General features: G+C 33.0%; 1 protein-coding gene across 2 annotated transcripts in view; it reads right to left on the bottom strand.

Moving 5' to 3' along the window:
* CNTLN (centlein) overlaps positions 1–22,711 on the bottom strand; it is a 286,589-nt gene that overhangs the window by 110,185 nt on the left and 153,693 nt on the right. For both annotated transcript variants that reach the window (XM_069474222.1, XM_069474223.1), the window contains exons 13-15: positions 20,674–20,774; positions 11,275–11,366; positions 3,138–3,673 (exon numbers count right to left, since the gene is read on the bottom strand). In XM_069474222.1, the coding sequence (XP_069330323.1) occupies positions 3,138–3,673; positions 11,275–11,366; positions 20,674–20,774 (729 nt within the window). The remainder of the gene's footprint in view (positions 1–3,137; positions 3,674–11,274; positions 11,367–20,673; positions 20,775–22,711) is intronic.

The following is a 22,711-nucleotide window of genomic DNA, read 5'->3' as shown; positions in this document are numbered from 1 at the left end:
TATTCCTCTGTCTTTGGAGATAAAGAAGCTCTTTTCCTCTGGTATAGGGAGGGTACCTCTCACATGAGGGTCCTATAACTGGGAGAGGAGAAGGTCAGAGAGTCTTTCAGAACCTGCCATTTCTCAAATTCCTTCAGCTATATTTTTGGGTAGCATGTCCTAATCCCATCAGTTGGAATGATCTGTTTAATAAAGGTGGTAATGTGAGTGAACATATGGCTTTATAAGTAAAAATGGAAGAAAGATGGAAAGGGCCTTAGGGCTAAGGTTGAAAATGTTAAAAGATTCAAAGTGGCATGATATTCCTGAAGCAAAAATAAAAGAGAAGATCCAAGATCATTGGTGTCTTCTAAAATAATTTTGAATGAGAATAAAAAGCACTGGTAGGGAGAAACATCAAGTCAGGTAGGATAAAGACAGAGAATCACGAATGTTTATAGTATCTTTGGGAAATGTGACCAGACAATTAAAGAAAAAACCTAATGATAATAGAAAATGGAGGTAGAAACTATAATAGTAGGGATGGAAAAAATGATTTTCCTTCTACCTTTCTAAATTCTCAGCTGTAACATAACAAAAGACAGATTAACAAGAGAAAAACAAAAAATTTTATTAACATGTGTACCACAGATAGAACACATGGGATGATCAGGAAGTGAGTAACTTATAGACGGGGCTTAGAACTCCAGTTTATATGGCATTTTCAATAAAGAACAATAAATTTTTAAAGAAGTGATAAGACAAAGGCAAAAGACCCTGAGTTTCAAGGGGCAGCAAATTGTGGGAAGGCAAATATGTAGGAAACTAATGGTAGATGAAAGCTACAGAGTGAAGTTTGTTATGGAGATTTCTCTGGTGCCATCCGCAGGCTGATTAGGGTCTAAAGTTATCTCCTGTGATTAACTTTTGTCCCTTCTTGGTAGAGAGAGGAAAAAGAAAACCTTTACAACTTTATGTCCTGTTTTTAGGGGGAGGGTAGAGAGTTTTCTTTATCTATTCATACTTTATCTCAATTGACTTCAGCTCAAAATAATCTTTATGCCAGACTGGCATATTTTGAGATGGCATAATCTACTTAATAAATTCTTATTCCTCTGGTTTTCCTTACAAATTTCATTTTTCTTTCTTTAATTTGCTAGAAATACTGAAATTCTGTTTTTCTTCTTGATGGTATAAACAACTCCTGATTACCACCTATCACTGAATGGGAATACTTTTGTAAATACTATTCGACTATGGGAAATAAATATTAATAGGGTAATAATTATCCAATATAGTATCATATATACTAAATTATGTATATACTAAGTTCTATTATTCTCAGTATCCAAGTAACTTTCTTATATTTCAGACTATGAAAAGCTAAAAAGAAACAGAATCTTCTGAAGTCCCTAAAATTTCACTGCAGGATTTCTAATTGTTTGAGAATTTATTGCAGTTGAGTGATTCCTGAGTGTTCTGTCAAGCAGGAAATTCAACACTGTTATCACAGAGTAAAATTGAGTTTCCAGGCTAAATAAGTTAAATGACAATCCTATATTTTAAGAGATATTGTATGATACACCTCACAAAATATGTGCTCTTGTGCACATGCACTAATATGAAGAAAGGAAAACTGAATGTATTACCAAAATTTCACATATTTTTTCCTACATATGTATTCAAACATAAGTAAACTGCACCACTATATTATGAGTAGTATGGTAGTACCAAATGCCTGAGATATAATTAGTAGCTGAAACTAGAATTTCCTTGAAGATATAGATAAATGCTTAGTGGGTTTTAAGTTAAGGAGGCTTTTATCTCTAATTGCTTTTGAGAGCAGGGAAAAAGAACCTGGGTAAGGTGGAAATGGAAATGAAGATTTGGTCCTTCTGCCTTACCTTCACAAATTTGTTTTTTAAGTTTCTTTAACTGCCTGAAGACAAGAGGCTTGACCTGATGATAATATAACACAGCGCTTCTTGAAGTTGTCTGCACATTGGATCCAGCTGGGAAGCTTCAAAAAATACTGAAGCCTGTATCCCAACCCAAAAGTTATAATTTAATTGGTTTAGGGTGTGGCCTGAGCCCTGGAAGTTTTATAAGACCTCCAGGTGATTCTAATATGCAAACAAGTTTGGGAATCATGTTTTAAAATAATTTTCAGTTCTATGTCTGTGATTAAGAAAACTATCCAGAGGCATCATAAATCTAAAACAGAATCACTATTAGGGCTTATAAAACCAAAACAAAACAAAAAACTAGGAAAAATTAGAGGAAATATGTCATAAAACAAGGTAGAATGTTTAAAATCATGGCAAACTGAACAATTTGTTAGCAGCTCTGGCAACACTGAACTTCCCTATTGTCTAGATATAAAAAGAGGTGTTCTATCATTCATTTGCCTCTGTGGCTTTACTGATGATGTGCTTCAAATGCATATATGAATGTACAGCCAGGGGTAAGAGAAAGAAATATTATAGATTTTTAGTATTCTCCTGTTGCTATTCACCAGGGGTATATAACTTCAGACTAGGAATCTGTAGAGCTATAACTTTAAAGAACTAATTTTTAACCACCATTCAATTAAAGTTAGTACAATGACTTTGCATAATACATACATGAAATAATTAGTGAAGATGGTTCTTAATTTAAAGGATGTTAAACAGCTTGTAGACATCTGGTAACAAGCTGAAATGGGTCATTCAAAATTTATCTAACTAAATTAAGGGGGAAAAATGTTTCTCCTCCCAGGTTGGCATGTCACAAGATAACTAAACCGACTTAGTAGGCTTGCCTGGGAATCCTTAGCTGTCAGTGGTGAATATGCAAAGGGCCAGCAAATTAAATCAACCTGCCAAACTGTCAATTTCAAGCCTCATGACTGCATGAAAATAGCATCACTGGAAGAAATCAAGCATTGCCTTCTTTTGGGTTTCCTGGCACCTATTCAAATACTCATGCAGTTGTGGCTAATTTTGCATGCAAATTTCAGTCAATAAGCTCAGAACAAGACCTCCCAAGATATTTCAAAGGATCTGACAGTATTTTTTCTGAATACCAAATCAACAGTAGTTGAAATTCAATCTCCATTTGCCAGTGCTTTACATATGCACAGTGTCCCCACCACAGAGCTAAGTTAATGAGAGCCTTACCTGCTTTCACTCACATCCTCCCAACCGTCCTTGCTGAGGTTCTCAAATACATTGCTCATAACCTTGATGGAGTGATTGAGAACAGTGTGGTGACGACCCACAGAGCACTTTTTCTTAGCAGCTTTAAATTTAACCTTGGTAGTGGTTGTCTTACAATCGTATTGTCTAGATCTCACTTCTGTGGTGGCCATCTCAGATTTAGCTTTGTCTGCTGAGTGGTGCAATTTCTCCATTGGGTTCATCAGCTCCTCATTTTCATTTCTCAATGCATTAGCTTCTGCCACTTGTCTCCTTAAGGAAGTGACTTCTCTCTCCAGCTCAGTGATTTTTACTTGAAGTTCAGTTTTGTCTTTTTCTACATCTTTGTTTTCCTTTAGTAGCTGTTCTAGCTCTTTTTCTCTGGTCTCTGCCTCTTCTTGCTGCTGTTTTAAGAGGGATTTCAAGAAATGATTTTCTTTCATTAATCTTTTATTCCCTTCTTTTAATCTTCTCGACTTTCTCTCAAAAGATTTTAGCCGATTTTCCAACTCTATGACCTAAACAGAAAAATTTAATTCACTCTTTTAAAAATCCAGCACCAAAAGCTACTGTATTTTTATTATCATTTCTAACTTAGGAAAGAAAAATTTCACTTAACACAAGGACAAAATAAATCTAAAGTACTTAATTTCTAAATAATTCTAAGGTGGTATAGATGAATACATTCAAAAATGCAATAATACATCTGTTTAATAAAGGACAGATGGTAAAAGAAGTTAAAATTCAACACAAAGTGACACAGAACTAAGTATGCTAATAAACTGTAGAGTTTTCTCAGATCATAAATGCTTTGGCTATATATTCTATTCACTGTGAAAAAAATTTCAGAGAAAAACAATTTATATAAAAAGTCTAAAAGTAGGTATACATACAAACTGTATTAATAAATAACATTTTTCTTCAATATTTAACAATCATATGAAAAAGTAATGACTAAATACAAAAGAATGTACTGAGGCTGCTTTTTTCTAAATTAGAAAAATATAATTTTAGTACTCATGTGGTCCTTAGTTTACACAATAAAGGAACATATTACAAAAAAAATAAAGTCTAAAAATTTTAAATTATAATGATTTCAAGATTGCATATAAATTTAATTGTTTCAATTTATTTCAATAAACAATGTTCTTTTTTTTTTTTTTGATTTTTTTATTTTAGAAAGTAAATCACACAATGAAACAAAGACATTAGCACTAATTTAGAAGTTACAGATCAAGGAAGATATCTTTTCAGTAGTATGAGACACACTTGTTACCTACTTAACTTAAAATCAAATCTTTCATTAATAAAGTATCATAAAATCATTAAAACCTTAAGAAAATTACTCAGTCTTTTAAAAACCCTCTTTATTTCATGCATAAAAAAGGAATAATAATAATATTACTATTATTGAACTTCACTAATTATTTTTGGATTAATCTTCCATAACGATTAATCTGAACATTGAACATAAAATCCCATCTCTGATCCTAAGAAACTCTACCTAGTAATCACTATTCACATGATTATGTAAATTCCATTTCATTGTGGCATTTCTTTATTACATCACAACTAAGACATAAAACGCTTCTAAAATAAGTTACATCCACTGCTTGTGAGTGCACTGAGAACTTGAATCTGAAATTTTCTTTCTTTAAATGTCAAAGATCTAAAGACTTTGCATTGTTAACATACACAAATAATAATAAATTTGACTTCATATAAATTGATTACTCATACATTGGCTCTGTGTGTGTGTGTGTGTGTGTGTGTGTGGTATTTTATACCCCAGTCTCAATGAATTAGAAGTCATTGTATACCTATAGCATTACAATCAAATGGGTTTACCATCAAAGACAAAATTTTCCCCCAGCTGTGTATACAAATATGTTTTGGTCAGAGCAATTATGTAAATTTATTAAACAATGTTCTTGTGCTAGGACATAGCAATGGTAGTATATACTTCCTGACCTTAAGGAATCTCAAAATCTATTTGAAAAGACAGACATTTGCATATATAAATCTAATAAAGGATATGATCTAAATGCCGTAAGTCTAAACATAAAGGAAAGAACAATTAATTCTAATTCTTGAGTACAAAAATAAATAACCAGCCCTACTGCTTGTAAAGTACGTTTCACTTTTTACAGGTAGTTTCATAAACATGATTTCTTCTAATCATTTTAAAAACATAAGGTAAGCAGAACCAATAAATACCTTTCCAGAACAGGAAAGAGAGATTCTGAAAACTTAAATTTCACAGAGGTAAACCTTTCCTGGACTGAACTGCATTCAAATTCAGGATTTTGTGCCTCTCCCACTGCTCCACAAGCCATCTGAGAAAGAAAAGTTGCCCAGACTTATATAGAAAATGAAAAAGGAGTCTGGTAAATTGATGCCTCCCAATTTGTTCTTTTGGCTTAAGATTGCTTTGCTATACAGGGTCTTCTCTGGTTCCATACGAAGCAGAGAATTATTTTTCTAAATCTGCAAAAAATGATGTTGGTATTTTAATAGGGATTGCATTGAATCTGTAGATCACTGTGGGTAGTATAGACATTTTAACAATGTTGATTCTGCCGACCCATGAGCATGGTATGGTTTTACACCTCTTTATATCCTCTGCTATTTCTTTCCTCCGTGTTTTGTAGTTCTCCCTGTAGAGGTCTTTTATCTCCTTAGTTAAATATATTCCTAGGTATTTTTTTTCTTTGTTGCTATTGTGAAGGGTATTGAGTCTTTGATTTGGTTCTCAGTTTGACTGTTGTTGGTATGTAGGAATGCTACTGATTTCTGTAGATTGATTTTGTAACCTGAGACTTTGCTGAATTTGTTTATCAATTCCAGTAGTCTCATGGCAGAATCTTTGGGGTTTTCTGGATATAAGATCATATTGTCAAAAAAGAGTGATAATTTGACCTCTTCTGCCCCCCTTTGGATGCCCTTGATTTCCTTTTCTTGTCTGATTGCTCTGACTAGGACTTACAGCACTAAGGAATTAGAGTCAAGAAAAAAGAAATGGAGACAAGCAAGAAATCTAAATGATTTAAAAATATATGGATTCATATTTACTTATAAAACAAATTCTAAGGCTGGGCATGGTGGGTGGCTCACGCCTGTAATTTTAACACTCTGGGAGACTGAGGCAGGAGGATGGCTTGAGGTTAGGAGTTTGAAATCAGCCTGAGCAAGTCTGAGACCTCATCTCTATAAAAATTAGAAAAATTAGCCAGGTGTAGTGGCGCACACCTGTAGTCCCAGCTACTTGGAAGGCTGAAGCACGAGGATCATTTGAGCCCAGGAGTTTGAGGATGCAGCGAGCTATGATGATTCCATTGCACTCTAGCCTGGGTGACACAGCAAAGCCTTGTCTCAAAAGAATAATAACAACAAATTCTTCAAAGGAGAAACATTTCTGATGTATTGACAACTGCAATGGTATGAATGCTTGTGTCCCAGCAAAATTCTATTGTTGAAACCTAATTACCAATATGATAACAATATGAGGTGGGGTCTTTGGGAAATCATTAGGTCATGAGGGCTCCTCCCTCATGAATGGGATTAGTGCCTTTATAAAAGAGACCTCAGAGAGCTAGCGAGCTCCTTCCACCATCAGGACCTGCTAGAAGTTACCATATATGATCCATAAAAGAGGCCCTCACCAGATATCAAATCTGTGAGAACCTTGATCTTGGACTTCCCAGCCTCCAGAACTGTGAGAAATAAATTTCTGTTGTTTATAAGCTACTCAGTTTATTAGTATTTTGTCATAGCAGCTTGAAAAGGCTAAAACAATAACCAATGATTTGAAATAGTAATATTCCAAAATTACACGGGATAAAACTTATGCATATTCTTAACACTTTCCAGTTTACTGAACATTACTTATGATGGTGAAGATGTAAGTTGTTTCCTAAACATGAGTTTCAGTCATGTCTGATTTACCTATCCTTCTATACTCCCTATGAGTTCAACTCCCTTCATTTAAATCAACAGTCATTTATTGATTGGCTATCCTATCCTGGGGCATGGATATTTCCTAGCACAATATGAAGACTCTCACCTAATTTTAATCACTTCTATTCCACAGTATAATATACTTACCTCCTACTGAACCTATGTCCTTATAGGATTTATCTTGACCTGGAGTAAAGGTATCTGAAAAATTTTGTACCAGACTATTGAAGACCTCTGTGTATTTCTGTGAAAGAGATTCTATTGTTCCTTCTCAATGCAAATACTTTACTGGAGAGCTGGCTAATGTGAAAAAAAAGTACAGGATTCAATAATACACAAACTCTGGCTGAATCCTTTTTACTTCTTCCAAATCACACTACCTCCAAATTGTTTTCTCCATTTAGTAAACTATATTACGGACAAATAATAAATACAATCTCTTTATATACGCTTCAGTTTCCCTCGGTGGATCTTTAATCACTTCCCCAAACAACAGTATACTTTTTATAAAATATATATATATTCTTTTTAACTTTTAGATTCCAGGGTGGAGTGAGTAGAATATACTCTATTTTTTAAAAATATATTTTATGCAAGTAAGCAATTATACCTTTTTTAATTTACTTTGACAGTGGTAGTATAAAAAACCTTACTAATAGGCAGTGTGGTTGAGGGGAAATATAATTTTGAGTCAGGTCTATATCTCACTTCCAGCTCTGATTGCTTTAGCTGGTAAAATATTTAACCTATTTTACCTTTAGTTTCCTCATCTGTGAAATGGGAATAGTAACACCTACCTTGCCAGTTTGTTGTGAGTATTAAAAGTGATCATAAACCACAATTCCTGACAGATGGTAAGTCCTAAACAATTTATTATCATTATTATTATTGTTTCTATCATTATTAATCTTAACATCTACCTTATAAAATTACTTGAGCTAAAATATAACTACTCATGCAAAGTATTCTGAATTAGCCATTAAATCAGCTTTATACATTGAATTAAAATAAAATATTTTATAAACAAATATAACAAACATCTTAAATTTGAGATTTCAGTTCTGAAAATTAGCATTATTTTTTTCTTTTGACTAAAATCCACTTAAGCTTGGGGACAACTCACAAAATTTTACATATGATGGGGATCAGAAAACATTCCAAAGTATGGCACCTTGGCATGCTGAGTACTTTGAACTGAAGGACACTAGAAGGGCCTCAGAAACAAGGTCTCTCTGATCTTCTCCTGTCCTCCTGTCTCCCACCCCTTTTTCTTCCTTAAAGTGAGTCACAGAAAGCAGAATTCCTCTTCCCCAAGGTAGGTCATAGGCACTAGAACTCCTCTCCCCCAAAGCAAGTCATAAGACCTAGAAAGGTCACTCTCTTCCTTTTCCTTTCTCCCTTGAAGACCCTAATTCCAGAGGGGTCCTTCCTCATATCTGGGGGAAGGAATGTTACACAGGGAGGCCGAGAAGAACCTGAGCAGACCGGCCTTGCTGTGTTTCCTCCCAGTCTATTACCATTAGATCATACCCTTATGTCTAAACACATTTCTACACTGCTATCCATTCTTCACTGAACTTAAGCATATATATGCTTTTCCTTGGTTCTTTGGATCTTTGTTTCTGAAGCTTCCCATGTTACCTAAAACTTTGACTAAATGAATTTGTTATGCCTTTCTCTTGCTAACCTGCCTTTTGTCATAGGAGTGTCGACTATGATCCTTATGACGGGTAAGGAATGGCATCACATCTTTTTGCCCCTACAGATACCAACTGAAAATGTCTGTGGTTTTAAAGTCTGTTAATTACCTAATGTGAAGCTATGTTTAATCATGAGACCTGGTCAAAATTACTTGTATTTAAGTTTAAAATGGAAGACAAACAACAAAACAGACAATACTTCTAAAGACTTTGAAAATGAAAAGTCCATAGAACCTATTAAAGTGTTATTCAAGGTATATTCTCCAAAATTGTTAAACTGATTCTAAGCCTCCAAAAAAAGAAAGCTAAATTTCAATATGTATTTGAGAATGAAAGTCTAGGGAACTATTAAAGGCCTTTGGTTTGCATGTTACAAATCAGCTCAAGCCCATACTTTCTTTCAGTACTGAACATTTATTTAAAACAATTAAGAGATGGGTCTTTCAAATTCGAAATAAAACACTTGACATTGTGGAGTGTGTATATTAGTTTGTTCAGGCTGCCATAATAAAGTACCACAGAGTGAGTGGCTTAAACAACAGAAATTTATTTTCTCATTGTTCTGAAGTCTAGAAGTCTAAGATCAAGGTGTCAGCAGGGTTTGTTTCTTCTGAGGGCTCTCTCCTTTGCTTGTAAACAGTAATCTTTTCCCTATATCTTCACATGGTCTTCCCTTTGTGTTTGCCTGTATCCTAATTACCTTTTCTTATAATGATATCAGTCATATTGAATTAGGGTCCACTCTAATAACTTCATTATAACATAATTACCTCTTCAAAGACCCCAACTCCAAATACAGTTATTAATACATTCTGAGATACTGAGATTAGGGCTCCAACATATAAATTCCGGGGAGACACAATTTAGCCAATAACAATATGAAATTTTAATACATTATTTTAAAAATAATCATCTTACAGGTTTCATTTCTATTTTATACTATATTGTTTTCATCTTATTACTGTATTTTAAATCCATTTTTAGTGAGTTTCATGTACTTCCTTTTAAAATAAAAAAACCATTAGTAATTAAATCATGACTGATACAATTGCATTAGATTAATATATTAATAAAATAGTGACAAATTTGTATGCTAATTTGACATATGGTCCAATGGAAATAATTCATGTTGGCTTTTCAGGCCTTAAAATGCATTTCTAGATCCACTATGGTAGTAGTTATTTATGGTAGTTGGAAGGAAATAATGTCTTTCTTTAGGGTTTCTACCCTAAGGTAATAAATAGTCGGACAGTATTACATATAGATATATAGAAATCAAAGCTATACAAAAATCTGCCAAATAAAAATATTATTGTGAAACAAAGATGTTAAGCTAGTATAAACTGTATGGCATCCTAGCTGATAGTGCATAGATTATTTCAATTACTCATTTAACCTTAAGATAAATGAACATGAGCATTTCTTGTTCTCTGTGTTGTTATGTTAACCTGATGTGTACCATTCAGCAATAATGAGATGACAGCCTTTGTTGCCTAACCATATGGCAAGTGTTAGAAGTATAAGGAATCACATCATCTGCTGCAAATCACTAGATTTCCAACAAGTCAGTTCACAGATATAAGAAATATAAGCTACATTAATATTTTTGTTTATGTATTTGTACATTTCAAGCTTTATCTAAGTATTAAAGATTTGTAAAAAAACAAAATCAATCCAATGTACCCAAATAACAATCACTTATAAGAATAAACTATTTAAAGAGTATTTTCTTTATAACAATAACAAAAAGTGTTAATATAATCTAGTTCACTTAATTGAACTTGATAACTATGTGTGTGTGTATATATATATATATGTACATACACACAAAAAAATATTAAGTATAAAATTGCAAAGGTAAATGTTAGGATTTTAAAACAGTATTTTACTATGAATGATAGCATGCTGTATCATGACCATAGGGTTTACATGGTCTTATTAAAACAGAAAGCTATTCTAAATCATATAGGCATAAATTTTTATCTAAAATGAGATAAGTCATGTATATTTTATAGTTTAAAATTAAACTTATAAACATATTACCATTTTACTGTGGTAGAGCTATAACTATGCTCAGTTTTTAGTTAAAATATTGTAAATCTCTGTTTTTGTTGAAGTGTAGCATAAATCTCATTATGACCCATTTTAAACTTAAACTGTTAAGTTATAACTAACAAATACATATAATCTAAATTTTTATAATTTCTATTGTTTTCACTCCCTCCATTTCATCTTTGAAAATATTTTTAATGTATGTCAATGGAAGCACAAGTGTTTACACATTTATTTCGCTAACATTGATTTTTTCACCCCATTTTGGCAAGCCAATGATTTTGAATTATGAATTTAAATTAAGAATTCATACAAGGTTTAAGTTCATGAGCCCTCGTTTTAAAATATAATCCTTTATGTTAAAATTCAGATTTAACTTGCTCAGCTCAATATCTTAAAGATTAGATTACCTTCTGTAATGTCTGCTCCAACATTTCTTTCCCATTCTTCTCTGGAGTACTCTTCTTGACCTCACCATCTTCACCGTATCTAAAGAGTTGTTCTGGTAGAGAATAAATAATATATTATGGTACCTTGTATACTGCTGAAACACTGTCCTGTCATTTTAATGAAAAAGGTTCTATGGCTTTTCGATTATGAATAATCTAGGCTATCTTCTGGTCAAGTATTTGGCTAGTAACTAAACGGTGACCCTTTTTAAGATTTTCAGTCACATAACTATAAATCTTTGTAGTGTCGCATTTTTTTCTGCAGTGTAAGATTTTCAAAAGTACAATAGATCTGCAGGTTAACAATGCTACACTTTTATTCCTATTTTCATTCCTTTGTAGACTATTCCCCCTTTGCCTTAAAAGCAGAATTCATTGCCTTTTTATCTATACAGTCACTACTAGTTTTGTTCTCTGGATCTTGTTCCCTGCCAGGAGGATCACAGTGATTGCTGAACAAAGCAAACAGTAACAGAATTAGGGTGAACTGAAACTGTTACACCCCCTACCACCACCTTTTCTTCAAGTGAAAGATCATACACTAGGCAGGGTAAACCATAAAAATTGCATATCTAAAAATCTAAGAATTCATAACAAATAGAAAGCCAGGTATATGGGTGAAGTTATTTCTACAAATCATTCCTATACTAGCTATGCATTTAAATACCCAAACCCTCTGAACCAAGAAAAATCTGCCAGCAACTTGACAAGTTTAAAGGAAAAAAAAAAAAAAATCATAAAACTTCAGTTAATATCATCAAAATTAAATTATTCTAAAACCCAGAAATTGCTCATTTCTTATCAGATAAATAAATTACAATGACAAATTTAAATACCATTTTCTTACTGATTTAGTTTTGGGATACAACATTTCTTAAAGAATAAAAAAAGGAACAAAAAGAATACATAAAGCTAAAAGGATACATATCTGTGTTAGCCTGAGATGATTTTGCTTTAAAGTATGCTTGACTACTGTAGGTCAGTGTAAAACTTTGATTTATCAACAAAGGAAACAGAAAACAATATTATTCTCTGTAGAGTAGAAATTCTCTTGGTATAAACAGTGACTAACAAGTTTGTTAGAGTGAATTAGGCATTTCTTTTGTCTTTGAAACATGACATACCCAATTAAAACTTCTGTACTCATGAAATAAATAGAACACTATCCTAAGGATAATAAAAGCTAAAATAGGTAGAATTTGCCACCGGGGGAATAAGTACCTTTACCTTGATAATAATCTATCAGTTCCCAAGTTTCTTCTTCAAGTCCCCTAACACCATGGTGCTGAATTCATTTACAACACTCTTTCAGCAATATAGAAATAATATGCAAATACAATTCATCCTTTCTAGTCATTTAAATATCTGCTATAGTTCTGAGTGAAATATTTACTCAAACATAAAATAATAGTTCTATATTTAAGAGCAAAGAGCGATAATGATAGCTAAATAACTCCAATAAAATAAATGTTGAAGATTGATTTAAAAATGAATTTGCTGCTTTTTTGCTCCTGGGTGTGTACAAAGCCCACTGGTGGACTGACTAACCATGTTCACCTGTAGTTTTCTGCTGAAAAGTTTGTATCTCACCTTCAGAGGTTTATATAGAATACTCAAGCAGCTAAGTCTGCACCATAGAAAGAAACAAGTATCCAATTCTCTGCCTGTTGATTTTCTTCCTCTTCAAAGATCTCATTATTTGGGAGATGAACCAAGAGGATCTAGTTAGCAATACATACTTCTATTTTTTTTCCTATGATGGATGTTTGAGCATGTGCTTCACTTTATTGGACATGTGTTTTTAATATTTCAGTTTTAAATGCTTTACTTTTTTACTACTATAAAAATTCATTATGATTTATATTCTTTCTCGGGGGTTTCTTCTCTCTTTTTCTTATCATCTTTTTCCTGATCTTAATTTGATGCTTCCTTTGCAAATTTTCCTAAAGATCTGTTTGTGATTATATCAATTTGGGTGACTAGGAAAGGGAAATAGGTGTGAACTTGTGTGTGGACAATATCATAAAGAATACTACTATTTTTATGTCACTTTTAGGAAAAGTAAAATAAGAGTCATAGTGATTAGGTTTTACTTCGGAAGGTACTTGTGCTACAATAAGAAACATACACAGTTGTCCTTTGGTATCTGTGGGAGATTGGTTCCAGGATCTCCCTCGGATACCAAAGCTCAAGGATTCTCAGGTCCCTAATATAGAATAATGTAGCATTTGCATTATAACCTATGCACATACTCCTATATACTTTAAATCATCTTCATATTACTTATAATAACTAATACAATGTAAATCCCATATAAATAGTTGTTATACTATATTGTTTAGGGAATAATGACAAGAAAGAAAAGTCTGTATATGTTCAGTAGAGCTACAAATTTTTTTTTCCTAACACTTTTGATCTGCAATTAGTTGACTTCAGGGAAGTAGAACCCATGGATACAGAGGGCCATTGTATTTGGTTTTTTCCCCAGTCCTTGACACAGAACTTCCAAAACCTTTGGAATTTCCTGAGTATTAGGAGCCTCTTTTGTTATTCATAACAAGTCCCCTTCAACCGCACCAGAGTTTATGCCTAATAAGCTGATTCTTGGTGGACTTCTAGGTAGCTTCAGGATGGAGGCTAGTATCCAGAGGAAGAAACCATGAGATTAGTTCCATCCCAAGACTTCTGCGGTTCAATCACTAATGGAAATGATTTAATCAATATTGCCTACGTAATGGAACCTCCGTGGAAAATCCTAAATAATGGGTTTGGAGAACTTTCACAGTGGTGAACACATCTAGGTTACGGGAAATAGCATGCCCAGAAAGCATGGAAGCTTTGTGTTCCCTTCCCTATACATTGCCCTACACATCTCTTCCACTTGGCTTTTCCTGAGTTGTATCCTTTTTAATAAACCAGTCATAGTACATAAAGCACTTTTCAGAGCCATTCTAGCAAATTACCAAATCTGAGGTTGTGGGAACCTCCAGTTTATAGTCGGTTGGTCAGAAATACAGGTGGAAACCTGGGACTTGTAACTAGCATATGAAGTAGAGACAGTCTTGTGGGACTGAGTTCTTAACCTGTGGGTCTGCACTAACTCCAAGTAATTAGAGTCAGCATTAAACCGAATTGTAGGATACCCAGTTGGTGTCTGGAGAATCAGAGAATTGGTTCTTAGGTGGAGGAAAAAACCCCACAGAACTGGTATCAGAAGTGTGAGTAAAAACAGCTCAGAGTACTGTTTCAGATAAACAAATTAAGGATAAATAGGCAATAATCAAGCAAGACCTGTCAGGAAAAAAATTTTGGTTTCTGTGTTAATTAAACATTGTTGCCTAGGCAAGATAAAATCAGATCAGCCAGCTATAATTAGAACCCTTCTCCTCTGAGAAGCAACCATAAGCCAATGAAAAATGGAGTCCCATTTGTGATGAATGAGATGATACAGCAAGAAACAAATCCTATTTCTGATGGATAAGAGAGAATCTCAGTCATTTGATGTGACTGTTATACTTGGCTCATATTTCTTGAGACCCAACTCATCCCCTTTGACTTGACCTAGGCAGAGCCTTAGGGAAAACTTATTCAACCAGTTAAAGTTGAAAGAAAAAAAGGCCATTTTTGTTACCAGCTACTATTCTGAAAAGGAGGTTTCCAGGACAATGAAAGTTATCTTTTTCTAGGAAGAGAAGTAATGAAATAGGAGGATAGGAAGCTTTTTCTTCATTGCAAACTACAACCAATAAAGAGGGTTCTTTGTATTAAAAATAAAATGTCTTTAATCAGGGGCCCTTGATCTCATTAATTGACATGAATGAATTAGGGAGATTAGAATATACTATCTTTAACTCCTCTAGCTTGCAGGTCATGTGTAACACCCTCTTGTTACTTTATGCTTCTTTAAATATAACTTTAAAATATTTTAGCTGTTTATTTTCTACTTTCAGGTGTTTTATTACACTTGAATTATTATGTTTACATTTAAATGATTTTGTGAATTTTTGTGAAGTTTAACATTTTAAATTGTGTATTTGGTTTCACGTTACAACTTACCTGTTTTAGTTAATATACCTGCATTTCAATTTATTTTAATATTTTCCTATATTCCTAACATTAATCTTTTTGCTTCTTTTTTTCTCTTTTGATACAGGGTCTCACTCTTTTGCCCAGGCTAGAGTTCAGTGGCATCATCATAGCTCACTGCAACCTCAAACTCCTGGGCCCAAGCAATCTTCCTGCCTCAGCCTCTCGAGTAGCTGGGACTATAGGCATGCTTCTTTAAAAAATAATTTCTTAATCTTAAAGTTCCTATTTTTAATCTTTTTTTCATTAGTTTTCCTGTATTTCTTTTTTTTAATGTAACAACTACAAGGACGTATGATCTTAAGCACAACAGTAGCTACTAAAAAACCGTATATAGATCATTTACATATGTATATATAAAAAATATACATTTTATATATACAGGGCATATAGAATACATTGAGGGCCCAAAAAGGAGAACAGAGGAAGTCTTCAGATGGGAGGTTATACTCCAGTTCAACTGTTAAAGGTGAGTATGTCTTTTTTGTATGGAATTTACAAGGAAAGGAAGAGAGTACTGTGCACAATGGTCCAGCGATATTAAATGGTAAAGCAAATTTAGGGTTTTGTTATGCTGATTTTTCAGTTCCAAGGTAGAAAAATAACACTAAACACTAAAAAGATAAGGCTAAAATGGTAGGGAAGGGCTGGTTTTCAGTGGGATAATGGCATTTAGGCTTTATTCTATTATTAGTAGGAAGTCACTAAATAAGGGAATAATATGAGATCAGGAAGTCTGAAAATTAACATACCAAGAGTAAGGCTGGAAGGAATGCCCTTATGCCGTATCAGATATCACTTATAAGCAGTATAAAACAAAACCATAGTTTGACCTTCCCTGTCTTGATAATATATATTGCATGGGTTTAGAACAATTCTTTTTTATTTTCTTTAAATGTTTAGGTACTAGGTATATCCTCAATAGATTAATGACTGTGCATGAAATTATGGACATAAAGAATTACTTAATATTGGCCGGGCATGGTGGCATCGTGCACCTGCAATCCTAGCATTTTAGGAGGCTGAAGCAGGAGGATTGCTTGAGACCAGGCAGTTAGAGACCAGCCTGGGCAAGAACAAGACCCTGTCTCTACAAAAAAAAAAAAAAAAAAAAAATAGCCAGGCATGTTGGGGCATGCCTATAGTCCTAGCTAATTAGGAGGCTGAGGCAGAAGGATCACTGGAGGCCAGGCATTTGAGGTTGCTAGTGAGCTATGACGACGCGACTGCATTCTAGCCTGGGTTTCAGAGCTAGACCCTGTCTCAAAAAAAAGAAGAAAGGAAGGAAGGGAAGGAGGGAGGAGAGAAAGAATTACTTAATATTAATTATTCTAAGAAATAAATGATATTTTTATTTTTGAAAAAATGTTGGCTTTATTTGAAAAAAACATGAATGTGCCTGAAAGTGTTCTCTTGACTTGTCTCTAAATTAAAATATGATGATCATTTCCCAAGGCCTGATTTTTTTGGTCAGGTTCCTTTTGGTATGTATCCATCACAATCTTTCCTTAATAGTAAGTAAACTTGAGATACTTGCCAGAAATTCTAAACTCAAATGTAAGTCCTAGTGTTTTCTTTTCAAGTTAATATTTAATAAGGCCAATCTGAAATTTAGGATCCATTTATTCCATCCTAGATGCTTTATTCCTAGATTGGGCCAGACCATTTAGAAAGCCAAATACTTGCAACATATTATAATAGCCCTAGCATACTTTCTCTCATTGATTTATATTTTTATATCACACTATGGTAGATTATTACTCAGCAAATGCTTACTTCCTTCTCCTCTACATTCATGGAAAGAATGTAGATCCCTGCTCCACTGATGTTGAGTTAAGCCAGGTGATTTGCTTTCACTAAGGGAACGTGGATATAAATGAGCGTGTGTCTGTTATAAGCCTAGAACTTAAGAAATTGTGTGTTTCTGGTAGCCCTTTGGAAGTTTCCAACACCCACCTGGAAAACAACATGCCCAGGTAATCACTGCCCCTTCGGCCTGGGCCTGAGATTAGGACATATGTTTTGTCATATTTACAAGACAAAGTGCCATAGAGGAGAAATCTGCTCTAAGACAAGGGGAGCTCTGAAGATATACAGAGGGTCCCCCTCTGAGTCTTTGGCTAAGTACTAATCAACACATGCATGTGAGAAAACTACCCAAGTTCAAGGAACAAACCACCCAAAAAGAATAGCAGAAACAATCTCCAAAGCTCATAAAGGGCCAGGAGTAGTTCTTGCTCCCACTAGGAGAGAATAAAAAGGATACATTATGTACAGTCAAACAAAGATAAGAATAAGAGCAGAGTTCTCATTTCTAGAAACAATTCAAGCCAGGAGACAGTAAATTTTTTAAACTACAACAAAACAAAACAAACAAAAAACTCTCAATGCAGAATTCTATACTTAGTGAAAATACCTTTCAAAAATGCAGATGAAATAGATTTTTTTTCTGAAGTATTCAAAAGCTGAAAGAATTCATCACCAGCAAATGTGCACTATAAGGAATTAAAGGAAGTCCTTCAGGTAGAAAGAAAGTAATATCAGATGGAAATATGGATCTGTAGAAAGGAATAAAGACCAGTAGAAATGGTTGTCAGCAAAGAAAAAAAAATGAAAACTACTAGGCCTGGTAAGATCTAAGACTTTCTGCTGAAGTCAGACAACAATTTGAAACCCTGGGTGACCCTTCTAGACCAGGAAACACTCATAGGTGGAGTGAACTGTATACATTTAATAAAATGCAGATTTAAAATCCAATCTGGAAAAAAAACACAATTGAAGGAAGAAAATAACTTACCAAAACCCTAAATTTAAAAAAATATAAGCTCACAAAAGAGATAATACAACATCCAAAGGAAATAAAACAGGAAGTTAAAGAATTGAGCCAATAAATAATGACCAAAAAACTCATTGCAGATTTAACAAAAATATCAGAAAGAACAAAAGAAAGAATATACATGTCTAAAAGTTGAACTGCTGATGAAGGAAAGTCTTGAGATAAACTGAATACATAGGAAAATGACAAAGATTAAAAAATTATACAAAAACAGATATAAAGTCCAGACAAAAAATAATCTAACATAAAGACAACTGATATCATTGAATTAGAATATAAAAATGGAATAAATATGCAAAAATATATGCAAAAAATCCTTGGAATGGAAAGATTTTAATTGACAAATAACAAATGCATAGGTATTCCAGGAAAATGTGATTTAGAACAAATTATAGCAAGATATATTCTACTTAAATTTTTGAATATCAAGTTTAAAAGATAAATCTTCAGGTGTCACTTAGCAAAAGCAAGCCACATACAAAGCAGGGAGTAACATAGGAGAGGAAGGGGAAATGAAACAGCTCTCCATGACACGTTTCCATAGCACTGCCTAGTCTAAAAATGAATAACACCTAGAAAGTTCTGGGGGAAAAAAGGTGCTACCCAATAAAATTATACCCAGCCAATTTATCCCTTGAATATAAATACAGTTGAAACATGTTCTCAAATATCTAGCCTCTTATAAATATTGCTATTTTGATTCCTTCTTGAAAAAATACTTTCAATTATATCTGGCTAGCCAACAAATATATCAAAATAAAGAACTCATAAATAGAAAAGTCATGGCTTTAAAAAATGTTATGATTACCGAATTCATTATATACAGAAATAAGACTTTAAAACTGAGGATATTATTGTTGTAATATATAAAGTTATAGACCTTGATAAAATTTCTTAAAAGATAATTTAATGAACAAAACTCAGGATGTGGAGAAAACAAAAAGAAATGTTTTGGAAAATGCTGGGTTTTTCATCTTGAATGGCAAGATGTTAATTTTAAATGCCCATAAAATTAAACTATATACTTTAAAAAATAGAGTAATTCCATATTCAATATTTTTGTAAACTTTCTTTTTAGTATTACAGAAAACTTTTAGAAATTAGTATCTCTTAAAGCAGATAAAATATCTAAAATGTAACAGCTCATTTGCTTTTACCTCTTTTTCATTTAGTTTGTTCCAAATAAATATAATAAATGTAAATTTTGTCAAAACTATCATGTTTTATGATACTCTTTTTATATAATTTATCTATCTAGGTTTCTTTCTATATAACTATTAAGAGATGGTAATAATCAGCTGAAATAGCTCAGTTGGGAGAGCGTCAGACTGAAGAGATGGTTATATGATAATATTAAAGGTTTTGATTTTTAACTGGTTATGAACTTTTTTTGCTTCTTTTTATTCTTATTGCTTGAATGTTTATAAGTGTGTATAATTTTTTCAAAAACAATAAAGTCATTATTTTTAAAAAAGTAAACCAAGGATAAAGTCTTAGAGAACTCCAGTTATTAAATAGAAAATGTAAAGAAGTTCCAGTGGAAGAGACAGAGAAGATATAGGCAAGAATAAGAGGTAAAACAAGAAAATAAGTGTTTCAGGAGCTGACAAAGAAAGAAGCAAGCTCAAAAAATGATGAAAATTAAAGGTGTATATAGAGGCATTCAAATATTGGCCTTGACAAGTCACAAGTGACCTAAGTATCAACAACTGGAACAACAACAGTAATTGGGACAAAAGCCAGATAAGGAGTATATGAAAACTAATTATTAAGTATACATTGTCAAAACCTAAAAGTACAGTGGTAATAATTAGGCTGGAGCAGGTTAAATAAGAAAAACATCCTGTCATATGAACCTTAGTACTTTTTCTAATGAGATACTGCAGTTGTATGGTAAATACAGTTATCTTGCTTTTAACAAAGGAATAATCTTTTTGCAATTGGAGCAGTTAGGCATTCCCTACTACTGAATATTGTTAGGCTAGTGGTTAGGGATGTTGCAGATTTAAAGATTTCCAAGTGTCCTACTAACTCTGAGATATTAATTCTAGGAAAATATATGAGAACTAAATGATTTCCAAAAAAAATGTAATGTCAAAAAAAAAGAGTTATTGGTACTGAATATAAGGCTATATTATCTATAAAACTGTGAACAAACATAACAAAGAAAATGTTATCAATGAATAATAACAATGAATATCTTTTCTCCTTATCAAACATCTCTTTAGAATTTTAATAAATTATAAAAGTAACTTTTAGGTGTTCCACTTATCTGATTTTCTCATGAGGGAGAAAAGGTTTGTGAGTTATCAGTGAGTAAAGGGGTGGGAAAAGGGAGAAAATGGATAAAAATCTTAAAAGAAATTGAAACTAAAACATCAACAACGAGGTAATTAAAAAATCCCTATGTTAAGCATTTATTTACACAAAAAATGTACCTTCTCTTTTCTCTGCCATACATGTATTCAGTTCTTGTATTGTTGCCTTATCAAGAGATATATGTACTTTAAGTTCATCCAATTCTTCTTGAAGATTCATCCTATGAAAATTAAAGTAAAACAATTGATTAAAATGTGAGTTAAAGAACAATGCACCAAACAAATAAAGGTAGTGAAGATATTTTAAAACATATAAAATAGAGAATAGTAAAATAAAAGCAAAAATATGTTAATATTCATAAATCTTAAAAGTTACAGTTGATTTTTAATGAGGATCTTGAAAATAAGATGTTGTAAGTAAGTGATTTGTTAACTTTATCTCCATAAACACATGAAACACTTAAATTACAGACCATATGATTTAAAAAATCATGTATTGAGTTGCTTGACCACTTTATAACACAAATATGCTAGGTAAAATAGTAATAAAAATGTTAATACATACCACTGAAAGCAAGGATGGTAAATCTCTAGATGCCAAATAAAGGCAAAGAATTCTTATCAGTAAAATGGCATTGAGCTACTATGGGTGAGTATTTGACCTGGATCAAACACTGTCCAGGAGGACTTCAGACTGTGAGACCTGAGGGGGATGGATGTTTAAACCCAAGACCATACATGGCTGAGAGCCAAAACTGACCTAACTACGGAAAGCCGGGAGAAAAAATTTTGCTGAATGAAAACTTGAATATCTGAGCTTACTGGGCTAGGGTTCCATTAAATTAGCCTTCCCTTCCTAGTCTGAGGGCAGGACTGAGTCAACCACATAATATTAGAATCCTAAGACTATAATATTAGGTTCAAAATTGAGCCATATACATTTACAGAAACATGAAGAATCAATAGTAATATAAAAACTGGTATATGGCCAGTGTACACTGGAGAATTCAGGCAGACACAATCATCCCTAAAGGGAGACTTCCACAACTGAGAATATGGATAGAGAAAAACTACTACAGAAAATAATTCTCAAAGAAATCAAGCTTGAACATAAGCATAAACATATAAATAAGTTTAAAGCCATAAATGACAGCATATCTATTACTGTGACCAAAATGGGAGAATGTACAACAAGAAAATAGAGATAATAGAACAATTCAACTCATTTTTGCAATTAGTTTTTAAAATTTTTTTTTTAAAGATAAAGCAGTGATAAACATCAATAAAAAAAGGACAGGGGGTTATTAAATAAAAGATAACAAGTTTGGGCATCATACAGAGACCCTGTCTCTACAAACAAACAAACGAAAAATTAACTGGGAGTGGTGGTGTGCACCTGGAGTCCCAGTTACTTGGGAGGCTGAGGCAAAGGATCACTTGAGCCCAGGAGTTCTAGGTTACAGTGAGCTATGATTGTGCCACTGCACTTCAGCTTGGGTGACAGAGTAAGACCTCATCTCAAATAAATAAATAAGTAAATAAAGATAGATAGATAAGAAAAAGAACCAAATTACATATCTAGAAATACTAAACAGCAAAAATTAATAACAATAACATAATAATTGAAATTATAACCTCAATGAATGTATTAAGTAGCATGCAGAAAAAGCTAATGAAAATTGATAAAGTGGAAGACAACACAAGGAGACAAAGGAAAGAAAACAGCAGAGGTATATAAAGTATGTAGGAATGAGAAGTCTAGAAAGCATCTGGCAGAAATTACTGAATGAGAGAACTGAGAGAAGGGGGAGGTGTAGGGAGATAATAGTCAAAATACAGTAGCTGAGGATTTGGGAACTGATGAAAATATGAATTAACAGATTAAGAGAATATGAAAAATTGTAAGCACAATAAATAAAACTATACACACACTTAGAAACATCACAGTGAAACTGTAGGACACCAATGAGAGACAATCTTTAAATCAACCAGATTGAGAAGAAAAAATCTCTAACAAATAAAGAACTTTAGAAAAACTACAAACTTATATCAACAAGAAAAGCCAGAAGGAACATAAGTAATATCTTTCCACATGCCAAGGTTTACCACTCATAGATCCTAGATGAAAGAACTATTAAAGAATACATTTTAGGGAGGA

This window comes from Eulemur rufifrons, chromosome 7 (genome assembly GCF_041146395.1).
Source record: "Eulemur rufifrons isolate Redbay chromosome 7, OSU_ERuf_1, whole genome shotgun sequence".
In the NCBI taxonomy this organism is placed as follows: Eukaryota; Metazoa; Chordata; class Mammalia; order Primates; family Lemuridae; genus Eulemur; species Eulemur rufifrons.
The sequence above is the reverse complement of the archived record's forward strand: the minus strand, read 5'-3'. Positions and strand labels throughout refer to the sequence as shown.